The 19,719-nt window shown below is 42.7% G+C and overlaps 2 protein-coding genes across 8 annotated transcripts in view; both read right to left on the reverse strand.

Annotated features, from left to right (window-relative positions):
- MTHFD1L (methylenetetrahydrofolate dehydrogenase (NADP+ dependent) 1 like) overlaps positions 1-11,069 on the reverse strand; it is a 140,368-nt gene extending 129,299 nt beyond the window's left edge. Inside the window, exons 1-7 of the mRNA XM_048936153.1 lie at positions 10,912-11,069; positions 9,845-9,929; positions 6,576-6,626; positions 6,446-6,499; positions 4,455-4,579; positions 3,383-3,483; positions 2,441-2,565 (exon numbers count right to left, since the gene is read on the reverse strand). Of these exons, the coding sequence (XP_048792110.1) occupies positions 2,441-2,565; positions 3,383-3,483; positions 4,455-4,579; positions 6,446-6,499; positions 6,576-6,626; positions 9,845-9,929; positions 10,912-11,012 (642 nt within the window). The 5' untranslated portion in view covers positions 11,013-11,069. The remainder of the gene's footprint in view (positions 1-2,440; positions 2,566-3,382; positions 3,484-4,454; positions 4,580-6,445; positions 6,500-6,575; positions 6,627-9,844; positions 9,930-10,911) is intronic.
- A 120-nt stretch (positions 11,070-11,189) lies between these two features.
- Positions 11,190-19,719, reverse strand: part of PLEKHG1 (pleckstrin homology and RhoGEF domain containing G1) — a 125,446-nt gene continuing 116,916 nt past the window's right edge. For all 7 annotated transcript variants that reach the window (XM_048936145.1, XM_048936143.1, XM_048936144.1 and 4 more), the window contains 4 exons: positions 18,976-19,194; positions 18,404-18,520; positions 15,969-17,643; positions 11,190-14,258 (listed from right to left, as the gene is read on the reverse strand). In XM_048936145.1, the coding sequence (XP_048792102.1) occupies positions 13,156-14,258; positions 15,969-17,643; positions 18,404-18,520; positions 18,976-19,194 (3,114 nt within the window). In that variant the 3' untranslated portion in view covers positions 11,190-13,155. The remainder of the gene's footprint in view (positions 14,259-15,968; positions 17,644-18,403; positions 18,521-18,975; positions 19,195-19,719) is intronic.

A 19,719-nucleotide genomic window follows, 5' to 3' on the forward strand; every position in this document is an offset into this window, starting at 1 on the left:
CCCTGCAGCAATTGTGCTTTGAAGAGTTATCTGTGCAAATCTCAGCAGAAGGTAGCATCTTATCTATATCCCTCAAAATGCTCAGTGCTACTAAAAGGTAACATAATACCCACTTTGAAAATGTATTACATCATTAGGTTCAGGATTTGTAATTCAGTGCAAATGAGTACTGTCAACAGACTAAGACACAAAAGGCATCCAACCCTAAACTCCATTTTTCTTCTGCTGGTACGTGCTGCAAAACAAGCACAACCCAATGAGAAGTTCATACTCTTCATATGTTCACATCCCATTTTGAGAGCAAAATTATTACACTATTGTAGAAGTGTAACTTTCAGAGGAAGAAGCAGAAGTGTATAACTATGCCTGAAGTCACTGTATTGTGCAGAAAAACAAAATGCAAATGAATTTTTCCAAGTCTTGGATAAATGCCTGCATCAACTAATCCACTAGCTCACTTGAAATTCAAACTTAAAAATCACAAGAGGAGAAATCTTGTGAGCATTTAAACTGCTTTTGCTTAATCAGTGCATCAGAGCAAGTGAAAATAAACTCTTATCATCAGCTATAATCATGCTATCTAGTGATGTCATACTGTAAATATGGGTTGCCACAAGGCAGCAGAGCCTAGCTGCTGCGTAAGAAATCGGTGCTTTGTTTTTGACTGCCAGTCTATAGGGAGTCCTGTACAGGACAATCTTCTGTGCACACATTCAACATCACCTACAACCCAGAGTTAACTACAACAGTCAGGCTGCGCAGCGCTCAGAGTTATTGGTAATACTGCAAGCTTACAGATGAAGAAGAGGAAGGTAAGTTTCCCCAGAGTGCTGCTAATGAGCTCTCCAGGCAAAGCAAAATCTTCTTTGTTGCCAAAAGTTAAAATGAATCGGGAAGACTGATGTGCAGAGCCTCCAGCTTCCTCCTACTTCAGCCTCATACTCTGTTTCCCATCAGTGACTTGATGTGAGAGATAAGCTATGGGGAATGCCAAACAGCAAGGCTTGATGATGGGAAAGCATCTGGAGGAAACAGATCTTTCTCCAGCAGGCAGTCTGCACAGCAACTCTGTTGTAACCCAGCAGAAATATTTCTGGTACCCCAACACCTCCCCATCCCATCCAAAGCAGTCCTCAAACACAGTAAAAAAAAACAGATCATCGCACTTCCATCTTGGAGAGGAGCGTGCATATCCTAAGCCTTGTCAGTCACTCAAAGCACAGAAATGAGACAAGCCTAACAAAAACATACGCAGCTGTGAAAACACGGGGTTGCCAAAAGACTTTCAAACCTTCACAGCTGCTTACGGGTGTTTCCTCCTCCCGTCCTTGGGCTCCAGCTCAGGGGCCAGACATCATCACATTGAGTTGGCTGCCACCGTGCGGCCCGCACTGTGCAATGCGAGGCGACAGGCACCATGTGGAGCGGGGACCTCTGCACGACACAGGCACAGTGCATCCCCAGCTGCAGTGAAACTTTGGATTGTGGGACAAAATGAGAAAAATCAGCAGGAAATAGTATCAATATATAAATTGCTGATAAAAACTCTTCAAAAAGCAACCAGCCATGTAAGGTACATGAAATCCTTTTAATTTAGAGCTGTGAACTACTCAAATGCCCTTAGAATTCTCTTCAAAAATGAAGAGAAGATGGTGAAATCTTGAGAAGATGAAGAGAAGATGGTGAAAGAGAAGATCCTGAAACCCCTTGCCACAAAAGAAGCAGCATTTACAAATCCAAAAGACAACTCAGTGCAAGTGATTTCATGTAGATGACAAAGATACCACCAGTGACAGGACAAGAGCTAATGGTCTTCAACTGGGCTAGAGGAGGTACAGACCAGATATTAGGAAAAAATTATTCTCAGAAAGAGTGGTAAGGTATTGGAATAGGCCGTCCAGGGAGGTGGTGGAGTCATCATCAACCTCAGAGGTGTTCATAAAAGATGTGAACGTAGCACTGAGGGACACTTATTGTAGATGGTGGTGAAGGGTTGGTGGTTGGACTGCATGAACTTAGTGGTATTTTCTAACCTTAACGATTGTATGGTTCTATGATTCTCTCTTGCAGGGACAGAAGGAAAAAGGGAGATCTGCACACATCTGTTTCAAGCTGCAACTTCACTTTCTTCCTCTCACAGCTAATAAATAGATAATATTAGCTAATAAAAAGATTACAAGCAGCCGCTATATGTATGTATGTATGTATATACATACATACATACACATACACACACACACACACACACACACACCAGTGAAAGTGCCCATCTGACAGAGTATTGTTTATGAGCAAGCAGGGAGAAACCACTCTAGCCCATGTGGACTGGCTAACAGCACACTCCAGTGCCACAGTGGCATCACAGTAAGGGAAAAAAAATCACCTCCTCAGGGAGCTTGTATGGCTCAGTGTCTGAGGGATGCCAGAGGAGAGATCTCACCTTGCTCTGCAGCCCGGGTGACTTCCAGTGGCAGCTGGCAGTGATGGCTCCCCGTCTCTGCAGCAGGCATTGCAAGGAGGACCCCAAGGCCCCATTGACACCCACCAGCAGTACTGTCTTCCCATCTGCAGCACAAACATGAAGCGTTACAGCATGCAACTGGCATCAAGCCTCACCAACCCACATGCATCATTCAACTGATGCCCCCAGGACCAGCTAGTAAGCCACACCCTTACACAGCAGCTCCATGCTCCCCTTCAACTACAACATCAAAGGTAACTTGAAGACCATGGAGCAACACAAACCACAGGTTAAGTTGTTTCCTTGGGACTCTCCAATTCCAGCAAGCAAATATTGCTCTTCTGGTGCACTGGTATTTTATTTTCACATATCCTTCTGCTCATATTTGTACACTTGACCACATGTTTACAGTTCTGTTACATAAATCCTTGTCTCAACAATGCTGAATTGTCATGAGAGGCTACTTCTGAAACACTGCCTTGAACCAACATCATCTTCACAAGCTGCAAAGCCACCAGTTTAAATCTGCCATTTCATGGTTAGCACTTATACTATCCAACCCAAAAAAAAGGATTCACACAGCAACTGTTCACAGGCAGACCTGGACTTCTTCAAATGCTCACACTAATTGAAATCGGCACATAAAATATATGTTAACGTTTACATCCAAAATATTTTAGGTTTTTGAAGACTCAGATGTCTCAGGTGGCTTCAGTGAGATTAAATGCAATGCAAATGGCAGGGAATCTTAGCCTAATTTCCCTAAAGTGTAGAACCAAGATCTATTGCTGCAAATATTGTATACAGATCTCACTGAGGATCTTCACTGGCAGGAAACAAATCAGAAAATAAAACATGGTGAGAATACTAAGATTTAAGCTACCTTAGAATTAATACTATACTCATGATAGAACAACTCACCCAGATCTTCAAGAAGCTCCATCACAGCACCAGCAATAGGAGAAACCAAGTAGTTGGAGTCTTCTCCATGTACCAAACGTCCCAGGTTTACATCGGATAACCTGCAGTGGAAAAGTATAGTAATAAAAAAAACTTTGTGTGATGTAAATCCTCAGTAAAGCCTGTAACATGACTAATCCCAAGAGCAAACATATCTCATAAAAGTAAATCATTCAACAGTCACATTCCGTGGCTAATTTGCACCACCCCACGTGCCCATGGGACAGATGCTGAGCTTCAAGAGACCAGAAAGTAGTCGAGAGTGGGAACAAGATACACAAGCACACCACAGGCAGACAGCTCTCTGCTTTGTGACAGGTTAGATGTGGCATGCAGAGCCAAAACACCAAAGTGACCAGTGGAACAAGATCAGCCCTTCTGGAGCTAAGCTAAGTCAGAGTAATGCATCCTTCTGGGATGACACAGACTGCTGAGAAGACAGAAGGCGTTTCTGCACAAGCATTCCTGTTACCCTCCAGCACTCTAGACAATGGAAAGTCAACTAACTTGCAAGATGATCAGACTTCTCCCAAAATGGTGACCCAGAAATCTATATATCTCCAGAGAGCAGTGCAACTCAAGACTGACCATAAAGTTGTGCTAGTGGGTCCAAACTATTACAGCTTGCTCTCCCACCAGGAGAAAGTACTGCAGAGAAGTTAAAACCTCTCCTGCAACTTCTTCCATCAGTCCCTCTTGCAAACATTTTGGGATTTGTGTTCAGGACAACTGTGTGTGGCCATTTGCATTATTCAAGCATTGAAGTACCTTAACTAAGTAATATCTCTATACAAAAAAGACCAAACATTTTTTTTTGTTTGTTTGTTTCTTTGAAAAGACAATGTCCTGAATGTACAGCATATAAAGATATAAAAGATAATGATCAGTGTGACTTACGTAGAAGACTTCAGAATTGCATCTTTTATCACCACTCAATAACATGCTGGACACTTTGACTGAGGAATCCATTAGTGAAATGCATTGGAGAAAATTGATTTTTACAAAGACATCAGCCTCTCAGTGGCTCACTTACCCATCCACATCCTTCTCAGGCTTCACAGTATTTAATATGTTACTGCTATACAAGCTTTCCGGGAGGTCAAGGGCAAGGCCCTGCACATTAGGATCTTCGTTAAGTCTCAAGATTTCACTGACAATCTAAGAAGTTAATAAAAAGCATTAAGGATCAGAATAACAGACAACGGAAGAATCTAATTACAAGGGGATAAAACTTATTTTTAGTAATGTGTTTATGGCTACCTTTGCTTCCCCTACATATTACTGCAACTTCTAAATGAAAAAAGCAATAACCTGCTTCTGCTGTTCTACGTTTCTACAGTTTACCAAATTAAGCCGCCCTGACACTATCGCAAACATTTTACAAAGCCAACATATCATGGGGCATTAAGCTGCCAACATTTTGACCTTCACCACTAAAAGCCTCAGAAAAAACTCAACACTGTAATGACTTCAAAGGATGCTTTTAGAAAAAAGTATTCTTGATTAAAACAAAATTCAAAATAGGACTAGTTTATGCCCCAACAAAGACCATGTATGAAAAGCCGTCATATTAAAAGAATAATTATATGAACAGAAGAGCAAAGAGAAAACTCATTTTATTACAACAGCATATACTGTTACTGATTTTCCTCAGCAAAAACACCCTGATCCTAAGACTTGACACTGTTCTTAGAGAGAATTCTCATTTTTGAAAAGGCGTTCATAATTATTTGTGCAACTTCAGGTACTGAACCATGTGCGAGTTCAAACCTTTCATAGTTGGTCAAATTCAATATCTGAGTCTGCATTAACTGCCCTTGATTGCTTCATATTACACGTTGAACAAGAGGATTGGACCAGATGATATTTGGGGGGTCCCTTCCAACCGCTTTGACATGTGAAGTACAGTACTGATTCCTAGCACTATGTGTTGTTCTGTAGTGGTCACACAGTAAAAGCATTGTCACAGCAAGGAAACAGGTGAGGTAAGCAAACTGTTAACAACTTCGTTAAAAGTAGCTAAGCTCAAGTAAAAAATATACCATCTTCCCCCTTACCTAAACAGTTCAGCTGCTTCCTGAGATGTTACTTCAAAGCAACAGCAACTACTCCTCCATACTCACTAAATTCCACCTATTTTCCACCATTATTGAACAGATAAGCTCATAACAATGCCTATTTGATCTTTGTTTCAAAAGCCTGGCTTTCTTACATGGCTCTGACTATACACCATCCTCAAAATGACAACAGAAAGTGGAAAGTTCCTCCTAACATATGGGGAAACCTCTTTTGAGATCATAGTGCAAGACAGTAACATTTTAAAAACAAAGTGTACCGAATAGAAAACAGTACACAAAATCCACAGGTGCACCACGTTATGAAATCCCCAGGCACAACGAGGCCAGCCGGGAAACTATGAACTCTTTTGCTCTTCTTACTATCAGAGACCTCATGACTGTGTCTATTAATAGCCTGCTATACTGAGAACATACTGGATGCAAGAACTATACCTCAAAGCTAATGCCTTATAAGACATTAGGAAGGGAGTTCTTTAGTGATTTGGGGTGGATGAATTTGTTTAATGCATTAAATTTGTTTGAGCATTTCAAGATCAATAAATAGGAAAAAATTTTCAACTCTGTCACCACTCCAAATCAATTAATCTCCCCAAGGTAAAACCTAAGCAAGAATCAAGAGCCCCATAAATACGTCAGAAGAGCGGCTGTAGGAGATAGGATATCACATATGAGCCCTAGCTCTGAGCTAGCACCACTACAAAACCCATACAGTCTGTGAGGCTATAAGAGGATCCTGCAGTTAAATAGCAGACACAGAAACAAAACACGACCAATTATTCTGCCTCAGGATTCCACAAGACAGCAACTGTCCAAGAGTGACACTTGCTACGTAAGACAGTCCCAATTCTCATGAGAATTAACAGAGACGCATCGGGGGTGCTAACCAACGTCAGAAATAAATATGAGTTCATGACAAAAACAAAACAGAAAGAGTCCTTCAGGTTACCTCATCTTTGCTGCTGCCTTCAGGGAGACAGATGTGAATCACACGTAGACCAACCTGCCAAAAGAAAACAAGACAATTACAATGGGAAAGTAGCTCATGACTGATAGCAAGCACGTTGCCTAAAACTCACCTCTTCAGCAAACTTCTTGTTTATTTCTTGATCCAAAGGAACATTATGTGCCTTGGGAAAAAACAGAAACTAAATTTTAAAATAATAAATTTACATTTGAGTAATGTCAGTACATTAATATACAAGTCTATGCAAGAAACATAGTGAGAACCACTGTGTCCACTAGTGTAGTGAAAACGCTAAGTTCACAGCCTGAAGCAGTGATCAAGCACCTGGTGGGAAAGCAGGGCCAATCCAGGGGAGCTCAGATGCAAGCAATGACCAGAAGGGGTGGATTCTGGCTCCACCTCTTACCAGATCTCATTTAAGGGTTGGTAGTGGAAGCAAGGGCATCTCTTGCCACACACTACAGTGAGTTCTGTCAGGCAGAAGCAGATGAAGCTCCTCCTAGTTGCTGTCAGACACTGCTCCAGAGCAGAAGCATCCTTTTTTTGTTTTGTTTTGTTTTTGCTTACTACTTACTCTTGAATTTTAGGAGGCTTTTCACATATTTTTGTATACTGCAACAATAAAACAGGATTTAATATTCAGAACCAGAAACTTCCTATTAACAGATCACCAAGACTTCCACACCCAAGAATGCCAGGAGATTTGTTAAAAACAAACAAGCAGAACATTTATTCTCACAGCCAAATGATTACAAACAAAATCTATCCTCCAATTCAGACAAAAGGACTGCAATAAACTATTTTTAGAGGGTTTATTACAATTCCATGTACACATTCTATGTAGGTTTTTCCTCAAAATTTCCTCAGTGCCAATCATTTCCCACTGGAGTCAAGTCATTCATTTGGCACTGGTTTTATTCTGACTGGCCTCACACAAAATGGTTTTGGTCCAAGTCTGTAATAATTCACTAATCCCCCAAAAAGACTGAAAAATGAGAAAACAAACACAACAACAACAAAAACCAGCAGAATTTAAAATGGATAATGGTATCTTCCATCTCCCTGAGCCCAGCACTGCCTGTATCCCTGGCACAACACTGCCACTCCTCTCCCACTCCCCAGACCCAGCACCTAGGGATGAGGAGCACTGTAGGGGCCCACTGCATGGAGAACACAAGTGAACCTAATGCTGAGGCAAGGAAAGGATAGAGTGTTTTAAGGACAGCTCTCCAGCTGTTCCCTTATGCTGAATCTTGTGGAATTGCATTTCCACAACAGTGATCTGACCAACAGGACTGGGTGTTTGACTGCGATTCAGCCACCCCTGTCACACTATCATTAGAGTTCACTCCATTCTAAAAGTCCCTGCACCAGCCTGGTCTCTCCACAATCCATACAACATGGTGAGGCCAAGCTGACAACCAATGTAGGCAGGGCAGAATCTGGCAGTGCACAGCTGATAGTCACAGGGCAACAACTCCAGCATTGCACAGGATCCTGATGCCAGATATTATATTCACAGAAACCACAGAACTGCAGGAGTTGGAAGAGAACTCAAGAGATCACTGTGTCCAACCCCCGCCGCTAAAGCAGGTTCCTTACAATAGGTCACACAGGTATGTGTCCATAGAAAGAGACTCCACAAGCTCTCTGGGCAGAGAGCTTCAATAAAACTAAGAAATAAACAAGTTTTTATTATTCTTGTCTCAGCCTCAAGGCAGATTACAAAAAATGCTGGTACTACTTACAAAGCCAATCAGGTTCACGTGGCATGTGACTAGAAGGCATCTGAAGGCACTTACAGAGTGGGTTCAGTGTGAAATTCCACATTTCCCCAGTGAATTGTCAGCGTACCATGCCAGCTGCAAACAACTAGATCAAGGGGTTGTCTCACTGCCATCTATGCTCCTCTGGCTGTAACGTGGGACTTGGACAGCAGCACTTAGTGCTCTGCCAACGTTGCCCAGTAAAGCAGAGCACTCTCAGTCAACTAAAACAAACCCTCTTTGAGTACAAATACAGCAAATACAGGATATTCTACTTCAGTCATTGCAGCCAGGCTAGAGCTAGTGACTGTTAACTGGAGAACACCTGAGGGGTGAATTTCACCCAGAAGGATTGAGGACTCCACGTGTTATAAAGACCTCTCATAATGCAAATCAGGTGGGGTAAGTGGAGACCACAGGAATGTATGTTTAAAGCACAGTCATGATCCAAACCAAAACACAGGCCTTGATGCATCCTAAATTATAACACAAATGAGACGGAACTTCTCACACATTGCTCCATCCCACCTAACACTGTTCTCCCTCCCAGGTGACAGCATAAAACACTTCTATGGCCAATGCAGACTGGAGAATAGTCTGCGGGGAAGCAGGACCCTCTTCAGGTAACCCAGTCCAGAGCAGCATGGATGAGCTCACTGTGCAACTGCATGGAGACAAGGCAGGAGGGAGAAACTGAAAGCCAGCGAGAGGAGGGTCATTGCTACTGCCAGGTCTTACGCTGACAGCCATACAGAGGGCTATTTGAAAAGCAGTCACGGAAGGAGTTTGTTCACTCAGCCTCTCCAGAATACCTACTGAAAAAAGTTGGTGTACTGCCTCTTAGATTCACTATTACTATTTCAAAAATATAGTTAGGTTTTACAATTAAAACCCACTGGATAGTATCACAAAATATCCTGAGTTTTGAAAGGACCCACAAGGATCATTGAGTCCAACCCCTGGCTCCACATAGCATCACCCAAAACTAAACCCTATGTCTGAGAATGCTGTCCAAACACTCCTTGAAATCTGGCTGCTCAGAGCTGTGCACACTGCCCTGGACAGCCTGTTTCATGCTCATCATTATCTGGAGAAGAACTGTTCCCTAACCCCCAGCTGCCCCTCCTGTGACAGCTCCATGCAGTTCCCTCGGGCCCTGGGCCCTGTCACTGTCACAGAAAGCAGAGCTCAGCAATGCCCTTCTTCTCCCCTCACAAAGAGCTGCAGCTTCCCTCAGCTCCTCTGCTTTGGCCATGGACAGGAAGGTGGGCAGGATGAAGGAGGGCTTTCCCCTGCCCAGGCAGACTTACTCTCAGCAGACAGTAGTGAAGAGAGACCTTGGTTTTCACACCTATCAGCACTATTTGTAGGATTGCAACAGCTTCAAGTGAAATAAATGCTGAGAAATACTACTTTGATTTTAAAACCATCTATCAATTCAATTAGTGCGAGAGAAAGCCCTTGCTCTCTTGAACTCCAAGCTGATGGGGTTACCTGCTGCCACCATTTTGCTTAAAAACATGCTTACTTCCTGCACCACACACCTGTGAAGTTTCAAATAGGAAACAGCACTGAAGGAATCCTTTACAACTAGCCCCATGTAAGCAGCTGTTACCTGAATAATGGCAAGCGTTGGCTCAAGCCGTGGGTGTTCTCTCCTCAGAGAGGCCAAAGATTTTCTTGCATTCTCAGTGATTTTGCTGCAACACAACAACACAGGCACATCTCTAGCAAAAGAATCCAATCAAACATGAAACCCTTCTAACATCAGTCACTGGAAGCCTCCATTAATCACCAGTACTGTTTCTTGGGCAGATATATTTTTAATCACCAGAATTACCATATATTGTGGAGGGCAGCAATTCAGCAGCCAGTTACAGAGAAACTAAATAGACTGCAATATCTTCCTTTTTCAGCTGTGTGCATCAGTGCTCCAACATGCTCTACACTTTACAGCCGTGTTCTGTTCATCAGGTTTGTCTGACCCCACGGCAAAGAACCAGCGCTCCACATCGCTTCTGGACCAGTTGAGGCCCTCCATATTCTTGGCTCAGGACTGACAGAGCACAGCTCCCTCACACAATGCTGGCCGTGACATTGCCTTTTCTGGATGCTTCTCTGGGCTGCGGGCAGCTGCCAGACAGAGGAGCTCTATTTACTGCACCACTTCTTGGAAAAAATAGCAGAAGCCCCTGCTAAGCACTGGGAAGACTCTCTGGTAAACATCCCTGGGTGAGTAGCCGTGGGTTCTGTTCCTTTCCTCCTGCACACAGGGAGTTGCGACATGACACGTTTCAGGGAATGGGAGATCCCCATTTGGCCTCTCTAGCTGGGAAGCGGCAGACTAGAGAGGCGTTTTACTACCTCATCCCTCCTTGCAGAAGCCAGAAACTAGCAAGTTGTCTCAGCTGTCCCTCAGCGGCCCCATGGAGGAGAGGAGGGCTCACATATCCACGTGCACATCCACGTGCACATCCACGTCCGCAGCCTCACCTGGACCACCCCGCAACCGCCCGAAACGCCCCAACACAAAACCTCCCTCAGCCGTGGCAACGCATCCTGCGCCCAACCCCCCACCCTTTCTTGTTTTTCTTCTTCTTCCTCTCCCTCCTCCTCCTCCTCCTCCTCCTCCCCCCCCGCTATTGCATCAGCCTGCACCGCCTCCCTTCGCGCTCCGCTTACCGCACGGCTTGGCCGCCCGCTGCCTGCCACCCGCTCAGCGCCCGGTACGGGCCGGCAGCGAAGGGCAGAGAGAGGCAGAGTCGCATCACTTCACCTCTCATCCTCCTGCGGCCTGCGCGCCGGCTGCGGAGCCGAGGCGGGGAGCGGGCCAAAGGGTGGGGGGGAGGGGGGGCGGGACGTGCTGCTCGCCCCGCCCGCCCCTCTCCCCGCCCCGGCGGAGCCCCGCTCGCTCGTGCCTTTCCCCGAAAGAAAAGAACCGCAGCTTGTTGCATACTCCACGTTTATTACAAATAGTATGAAATGGTCCCTGGGAGACAAGTTACGCGCTGGTACACCTCCCTTTTTTTTTTTTTTTTTCTGCTTCTTTTTTACCTCCCATTGCACGAGATGCGAGTTCCAAACAACCTAGAGGTGCGGGGGCAAAGCACAGATGGCAACTCCTATGGGTATTTACAGTACATTACAAGCTCTAATAAATAAATATGGGCTCCACTACTTCTCGGCAGCCTAATTCTGTACAGTGCTAATTTTCTCAGCTGACTGCGGTTCCATCTGTGCAGAGCATCACTGCTGCTGGTTCGGACAAGTTTGTACATGCAACGAGCGACCAGTCAATGCACCTGGTAAATAATTTAATCCATTCTAAGAAATTCAAGTCCTTAAATCTTATTCTACAAGTAATTAGCTGTACATTGATAACTTTGGATTTTGTTCATGATAACCAATGGAGAAAATAACAGACAGCAGGTCCGGGAGTGCAGTAACTAGGGGAGCCATACATGGTCAATAAAAACAGTACTTCAGCTCCTTTATATACTGATATGTGTAACTCGGTACTGGCTTTATCTGCATCGTCTGAAGAACTTAAGCACCAAAGCACAATGACAATCACGCAGGATGGTCAGTGTAGACATACTGAGGCTTTCCTCTTGGTACAGTGCTTTCAAGTAACAGAATCCAAAGCTGTGCAATGATGACAAAACAAAGTAAACGTGCATCACAATGGAAAGTCTATTCTTGTTGTAAATGGGGGTATTTACTCTGTACATTATTTGCAAAAGAATGGAATACGTTCTCATGTTTCAGCTACTTATATTATATAGACACTGGATTATACTCAGCCCACCCTGTTCTGAAGATGCCTCTTTCACCCCACCCAGCCCTGGAGGAAGCAGCCTGTACCTCAGCCAGCACTACTGCAGAAACAGTCCGCAGCCTGAGCTCAGCATGTTTCACCCAAGCACACACACAAATCCCATTCTCTCTCAGGGTTACTGACTTCGGGGTGTGAGGAACTTGTAGATCACTGTTTATCAATTGCACTTGACCAATCCACATGCAGTGGCTTTCCACTGCTGAGATCTGATTTAGTCTGCATGTCCCAGACACTACAGGCAAGGAAAGCTAGCACTCATCTTCATAAGCAGCAGAGCTCCCTTCTGCTGTCCCAAACACCCTCAGGACAAGGATGACCTCACATTGACAGATTCTGCCAGATTTATCTGACAGATTCAGATAAAAAGATGCCTCTGCCCATTCTCTGCCAACTGTGCAGCCACAGCAAGTAGAAAGGCTCCAGACACAGCTATCAGCATCTCTCATAAGCACTAGGACTAAGTTCTGTTTAAAACGTAAGAAGTCTGTTCTAAATCAACGTAGTATATTTGGTATCTCATGTATTGGTCCTGTAGACTTGGAATCTCTCTTTTGAAAAGTAATGTGCAGCAGCTTTGCGCAATTGCACATACAGCATGATGCTGTCATTACCAGAACCTTGCTTAGAAATTTGCACATTTATGGATGTAGTCATGTGCAATCAGTCATTGTAAGAACAGAACTAATCACAAACCAGAAGTTCAAATGCTAAGGTTTCCATGTGGTAACATGGCTTAAGAATCAGTGTCAAACCTGGGTTAGACAGCTTAAAAAAAAAAAAAAAAAAAAAAGAAAGAAAGAAAGAAAAAGGTATCACACCTAGCAAGAAACTGAGTTGTGCAGAAGAAAGATACAGAGGCTCCATATGGGATCATAAGTCCACCTGCATCATGGAGCAAGACAGCAGATAGTGCACATGTAGCCTTTTAACTTCCAGGATTCTAAACCATTAAAAAAAAATCTATTTACAATATTACTGTGATACAATGCCTGATAGTGTAATAATACAGAAATACATGATGCCAGTACTGATTGTCCCAGTATATGCTCTTCATGTTAAGGCTGTACAGCTAGAGATCACTGAAAGCATCAAGCAAAGCTACTGGAACTAAGACACTGAAACTTTTCCCGTAAAGACTGGACAATATTCTGCTGGTTGGGAGATGGCACTCTCCACAGGTAGTCATTCAGTTTATCTGAATCACTGTATGCAGTCAGATATGGGGTAAGTGTGTGTTTGCTGCCGGTGGGCTTTGCAGGAGTACAAGACACAGTTTTGCCGCAGAGAGTTTCAGAAGGATCAGTGTCCGTGTTGTGCAATTTAGGATCCAGTTTCCTTGCTTGGTTCTGAGAAGCCTCCAGATCAGACCCCTCATCTTCAGACCTTATTTCAACATAGTCATCATCATCCCCTTCCCCCTCTTCAGTGTCTTTGAAATTAGAAAAATAGTTCTGAGTTGCCATTTGTGCAGTCAGAGGGGAGGGCCTGTTTACTCTCAGGACTTTTTGAGAATCCTGCAAAATCATATCCGAATAGTTCTCAGGGACCTGCTTCCTCATATCAGGCCCTGTACAAGCTGAAGCAATGCCCAGCACTTGATGGCCATTGAGACGGAAGTTCCTATCGGAATGAACCATTTTCTTGTCTGTTTCGTTAGGATATACAATTGATTCTCCAGATCTATTGACCACAATTGAAGAAGATGACTGTGACCTACTGTATGCCTGTGGTTTGATACTGCTTACTCTTCTCCCAAGGGAGTTATAGATATGATCTTGGTGTAAATTTTCTTTGTTAGGTTGGCTGATAATTGCACTCCACCTCTGTGCTGGGACATGCAATCGGTTAGAAATCTGAAGGGAAGGCACTGAGCAGGCTGACGGCAGCTGTCTGGGATTGCTTTTTGTCACAGCTTCTGCATATGAACTCTTGGACTTTGTGTCTTGGGCTTCTGGCCACGGAGAAAAGTCAGCCAGCTCACCATTGCTGTAGGTAGAGTGCAAAAGCCAATCCTCTGCTCTGGAGCACTCGGCAGTGACCTGGGCACAGGGATGAGTGCTAGATAGAGGTGTGGAAAACCTCACAGCTGAGGGCTCCTGAGGGCTGGCCCAGGCTTCCTTTTGGACCTTGGGTGAGCTGTCTCTGAAGACAATCTGGTCATAAAGCTGGGAGTACTCAGCTATCCTGGCACCTAGGGAAGAGATAGGTTTTAATTGAGACAAAAGCAACCCATTCATTTGACTCACACAAAAATTTGAAGATCCCAAAACTCTTTGGTATCAGTTAAAGAAGAAAACAAAAGATTTATAAAATACTATTATTAAATCTGTTTCATCCTCTAGTATTTTCAAGTAACTGGAGTGTTAAGTTCTTATTCTAAAAGAAAATGATTTCACTCCTCTAAACCTGAATCCTACCAATAAGACACAAGGTTGCCCTACCTGGGAGAGGGAAAGCTTAGTGGAGCTGAAGCCCCTTCCAGCCTCTTACCCTTGCTGAAAGTTTGCACTTTCTGGCCAGAATATAGTTTCATCAGACTACTGTTTCACATAGCTGTGACTTCAGCCTGTTTGTGGCTTGAAGCTTGCCTTATAAATAAAACCCATCCAGCTAAATGCTGAAAAGTGTGGAAAAAGCATGAAAGAATGCAATTTTCGTTTCTTTTCCCATGTTATTTTTACACTGCAAAAAGACAGGAAGGCTTATGATCTGCCCGATTGCTCTTCCTCTTCCTTTTCCTCCTTACCCCCAAGAGTCTGAGAGCTGTGAAGAGAGGTTGAGAGGGGACAGGGACATCCTATTGAAAGGCTTATGTAGAAAAGAGGATTTTTGCACCAGAGGGAGCAGGTTCACAGTAGCTTTCATGCCATATCAGTGCAAGGAAATGCACTGCTGGGCTTCCCAAGAGATGACGATGAAGCCAATGGTATCTCACTCAGAGAAATGGTTAGTAGGAAACAGTCAAAGGCCTTTTAAGTTCTGCTGAAATTTGGTTCTATACTGAATTCTGGGATGTTTTTTCAAATTCTCAATCTTAGAATTTGCCTCAGTGTCTAATTCTTGAGCAATTCTGCCAGCATGACTTGGTGTATAGTGCTCTAATGTTTACTACATTTAATCTAATGGCAAACAACACTACAAGATAAAGGAAACAGTTCCAATTATAAATTGTTTCATGACAAAATGGAAAAGAACTTTCTGAAAATGGCCTGGTAAATGGGATATTTAGAGACTTCTATAAAGGCGATAATGACACTAGCATGTGGAATCCACTGGCTTCACTTCTCCAATTTGTTTCAACTGAATATGGACAAAAAAATCTCCAAAATTCTTGCAGCATATCCATTACTTTACACATTCATTATGGAGAATGAGACCACCAACCTTCTTATCTGACCCCATTCCTTATGCTTGTAAGCGTGACGTGGATGTTACCTGAGCAAATCTGGTAACATGGTTTATGAAGGCAAATCTCTGCACCTTTTTATTCAAAATAGGAAGATCACTCTATTAAAGGAAATAATTGCAGGCTTGGGGTTTTTTTGTTGTTTGTTTTTTGGTGCTTTTTTTTTTTTTTTTTTTTTGGTAAAGAGGCCAATGATGCTTCAGACGTGATTCCTAATTCCAGCCTAAGCTGAGCCTATCCCCCCCTGCCAACACCCCAGACTATTTCTTCCCTATTTTATCAAGTAATGGCAAGAATTTATTGAGATATAAAGGACTATTCACATCAGAAGCAGTCACAGGAAATTCCTTTCAGTGTCATAAAACCGTGACACCAAAAAGACAGTACTGATATTCAGCTAATAAGGTAAGGAAGATTCTATCCTCCAATTCAGTACATGAATTTCACTGTAAGTACCTAAAGAAGTAAATCTGTACAGGAATATTTTTAACATACCAATAGCAGGACCACCTTGTTTCTTCTCCTCGAGAATAGCAGCAAGATCTTTGTGCTTCAGTTTCTGTTGTCTGCTAGCTGGCTGTTCCTGCTCAGGAGTTTTAACTTTCAAAAGCTGGTTAGCTTTCTTAATTTTCTGACTGTATTGCCTTGCCATCATAAAAACTCTGTTCTTTGTTTTATCCACAACAGCCAGGTCATTTTCCATGCACTCTGTATGTGCACTGGACAGAATACTATTGGCAGATTCGTATGGGCTGTCCACAAATGGCACCTCACCCGAGAAGGAAGATCTGTTCAGACTTGCTAAAGAGCTTTCCTTGCATGCCATAGTGTCTTCAAGCCTGAGACTAGCCTCACTTATGGTGGCAGCCCTGGGTTTCATGGTTTTAGGGAAAATAGGAGTTTCTGGAAGAGAGAGAGTAGACAATGAGTATTCTACATCTTTACTCAGTTCAGGTGTACTACCAGCATGCAGCCTTTCCTGTATATCATCTTTACAAACAGGAAAGGCTGCAAGATGCCGATCTCTTGTCTTTTCCTGATTCTTCTTGATGTAGTTTTCCAGGTCATTCCAGATCTCATCTACTTCCTCTGAGAGTTTATCTGCTGCAGACTTATGAGACAGCGAGTCAGAATTGGAAGAGCTATCTACGAAGCTCAGATAGTCATTGTCAATGGGAAGACGATGGTAAGGACTCTCATCTTCACTGAACTGGAGACTCTCTTCAGAAACAAACTGCTGTTGATTGTCAGAACATGTCACATCTTTTTCCAGGCCCAGTAAACTCCACTTTTTAGAGCATTTTAAGGGATCATGTTTAAATTTCAATAGTGGTGTTTCTGGAAGCACAATGGTGTCATAGATGTTATCTTCAACAATCCTGAGCTCATCCAAACTTGAAGTAGGTGCTTCTCTACCAAGTAGGATCTCATCTCTGCTAGCATGAAGGGAGGCTCTGCTTTGATTTGCTGTCCTCTTTTTGGAGGGCGAATTTAAGCTGCTTTTGTTTTCCTCCTCGTAAAGAGAGTCTCTAGCAGATCCCTGGGGACCAGGGTGTGTTTCCTCCCTTCTTGTCAGACCCATCAGCTTCAAGTCTTCGTAGCTTATGTTGTCATAAACATGTTCAATATCATCAATGGTCAGCTCCTCTGAAGATTCAGGATATGCATTCGTACTGTTCGCCTCTGTTCTTTTCACATCCCTTCGAGAACTGCGCTCACTGATTTTACATCTGGTGATGGTTGGACATGTGTTGCTTTCACCAGCACTACTGGCCCTTCGAACAATTTTATGACGATTGGAGCTAGGAGTTTCATTTTGATGCACTACCCCCAGGTGCCAGCTGCATGGCCGATCAGAGTGACCCCTCCTTTCTCCACTAACAGCTGAACCAGTGTTGGACGAAGACATCGATGGCATAAACATCTGATAATCATCATCATCATCTTCATTCTCATAAGGTGGACGTCGGCTGGGAAACAATGCCTGCCTAATTTGGTGGTCTGTCCAGATGTTTCTGACAGAGGTGGTTCCCCCCAGGATATTCATGATCAGTGAGTTGTTCTGGGGTGTGTTGAACTGTCTGGGTGATTGCGACTGTCTAGCTGAACAGGAAAATGGGAGATTGGTATTCAGCTGGCTTGACTCTTCATCTGAAGGATCCTTGGAGCTCTGTGGAGATTTGAAATATGCAGGTAATGTTAGTCTGTCCCCTGCAATAACACAAAAATTCCTTCTGTTCACAGAACTTTCACATTATCAGTGTTGTCCTGCAGCACGGAGTCAGGTGGAGATAGATAGGATAAGCAGGCTACTCACTAGAGAGCAGGGGAACCATGGTGTTAGTGCCAGATTACTTTGTCCCTTAATCCTTTCCCTGGCTCAGAGTTCACTCTTGGCATTTAATATCATCTTACTTCAAATAAGAGACACTGGGATTATGCTAAAGCATGAGTAATTAAAGGCAAATTTATTTGGCAGGGTTGGGTTAAACCTTTTATGCTAACTCTGCAGTTCCACAATTAGATTTAACTAATCTTACTCTGGTCTTGTGCCAAAAGTTTTGTTCTCCTCCCTTTCCCATTGCGTATAATCCTAGCAGAAAGGTGTTGTGCTCTCTAGCACATGCCATTGAAAATTTTTCATTTTCTTTTTTGGAGTAAATTTTCAACTTTTTCAACAAGGTCATATGCCTGCTAATGCAAACATGAAGGATGCTGTAGGTGTATCTGGCAGAGAGAGAGAAGATTCCTTCTTTTGGATTAAGTTAAGGTTGATCACTTTGTCTTGTTTTCCTGTCCCCCAGAGAATACTCTTTGAGGTTCTTGCACATGAAAAACATGGAACGACTTCTCTGTCTACCTAAAGGAATCCACACATTTCTTTAACATACCTATGATGCACAGCAAAACCAAAGTAAAAGTTCATATACCTGGATTTCACACTTGTTGAGATTCACACTTCTCCTTTTTTCAACATTTTCAGCAGCTTGACTATTAAGTCTTTTCCTTCCTCCTTTTGATTTCTGTAGTGAATTTTGTTGTATTCCCTGTGATTTAAAAGAACAGAACAAGTTAGGAGCATTAAAATCCACAATGCTTTGTGCAGCCATATTCAAAGGTTACTAAGGAGCTAGAATAGCAGAGCCAGGTCACATATCCACAGCTGAATAATGAAATGCTCAAGAGTATTCAGAGCACACAGGAATGATTCAGAGCCTAGAAAACTTTCTTTATAATAACCAATTAAATGAAGTCAATCCATACAGCTTGTCAAAAGGAGATGAAAGCAGAATGTGCAGGAACACAGATGTAGAAGAATACACAAGAACTGAATTAGGAGAAAGGAAACAAAATATTTATAAAAAGAAAAATATTTATAAGGAGAAGAAGTTGCAAATACTTCTAAGATGTTCATGCCTCCTTGCAATTTTACAGGTACTTTTAATATACTTTCCATCCACTCCACAAGAGAAAAAAAAAAAAATTCTATTCTTTTTCCTACCTGTTCAGATTCTTCTTCATCATCAGCATCAACCTGTTCTGCAGCAGATGTTTGGAGATTTTCATCCTGATCGCTGTTGTAGGCTGGCTCAGTGGGCCCTTGAAATTGGCTCTCTAGCCCACTGGATTCCAATGTACCCTTTTTCCTAGAATTCAGCAGGGATTCATTTGATCCTAGTTTGGTGGCTTGAGATAACAGGGCTCCTTCAATACAGATCCGCTTAAGAAATAAAAGCATTGATTGAAAGTTACATAAATTATATATTTCAGTATGGCACTGCTTTGCATCAGTCTTCTAGACAGTGATTAAGCTACATTCAGTTTGCTGTGCTGAAATGAGACGTATAAGCAAAGAATTAAAGCAATCAGAATTTTTCCATATAATGCTTGGAACTGAAAAAAAATTGATAAATGAGTATAATTATGGGCTTCAGTTTTATGGTGTCCCAATTAAGTCACATCTAATGTACCCTGTTAACAAATTTTCCACAAACTCTCCTTAATTCACATCCCAAATAAGATCAGGACCTGGAACTGAACAAGAGATTTTCAAACAGCACTGGAACTTCGTAACAAATTCTTACTAAAAACGTGTAAATGAGAAATGCTTATTTACATCGTGCTTAAGCTATATTGACCCTGGTCACATATAATGATTTATATACAGTATATGAATCGTAAAAGAATAAGGTCTTTTTTTTTTTTTTTTCCATTTAAAAATACAGAGGTATAGATTTCATTTAAA

This window comes from Lagopus muta, chromosome 2, assembly GCF_023343835.1.
Source record: "Lagopus muta isolate bLagMut1 chromosome 2, bLagMut1 primary, whole genome shotgun sequence".
In the NCBI taxonomy this organism is placed as follows: Eukaryota; Metazoa; Chordata; class Aves; order Galliformes; family Phasianidae; genus Lagopus; species Lagopus muta.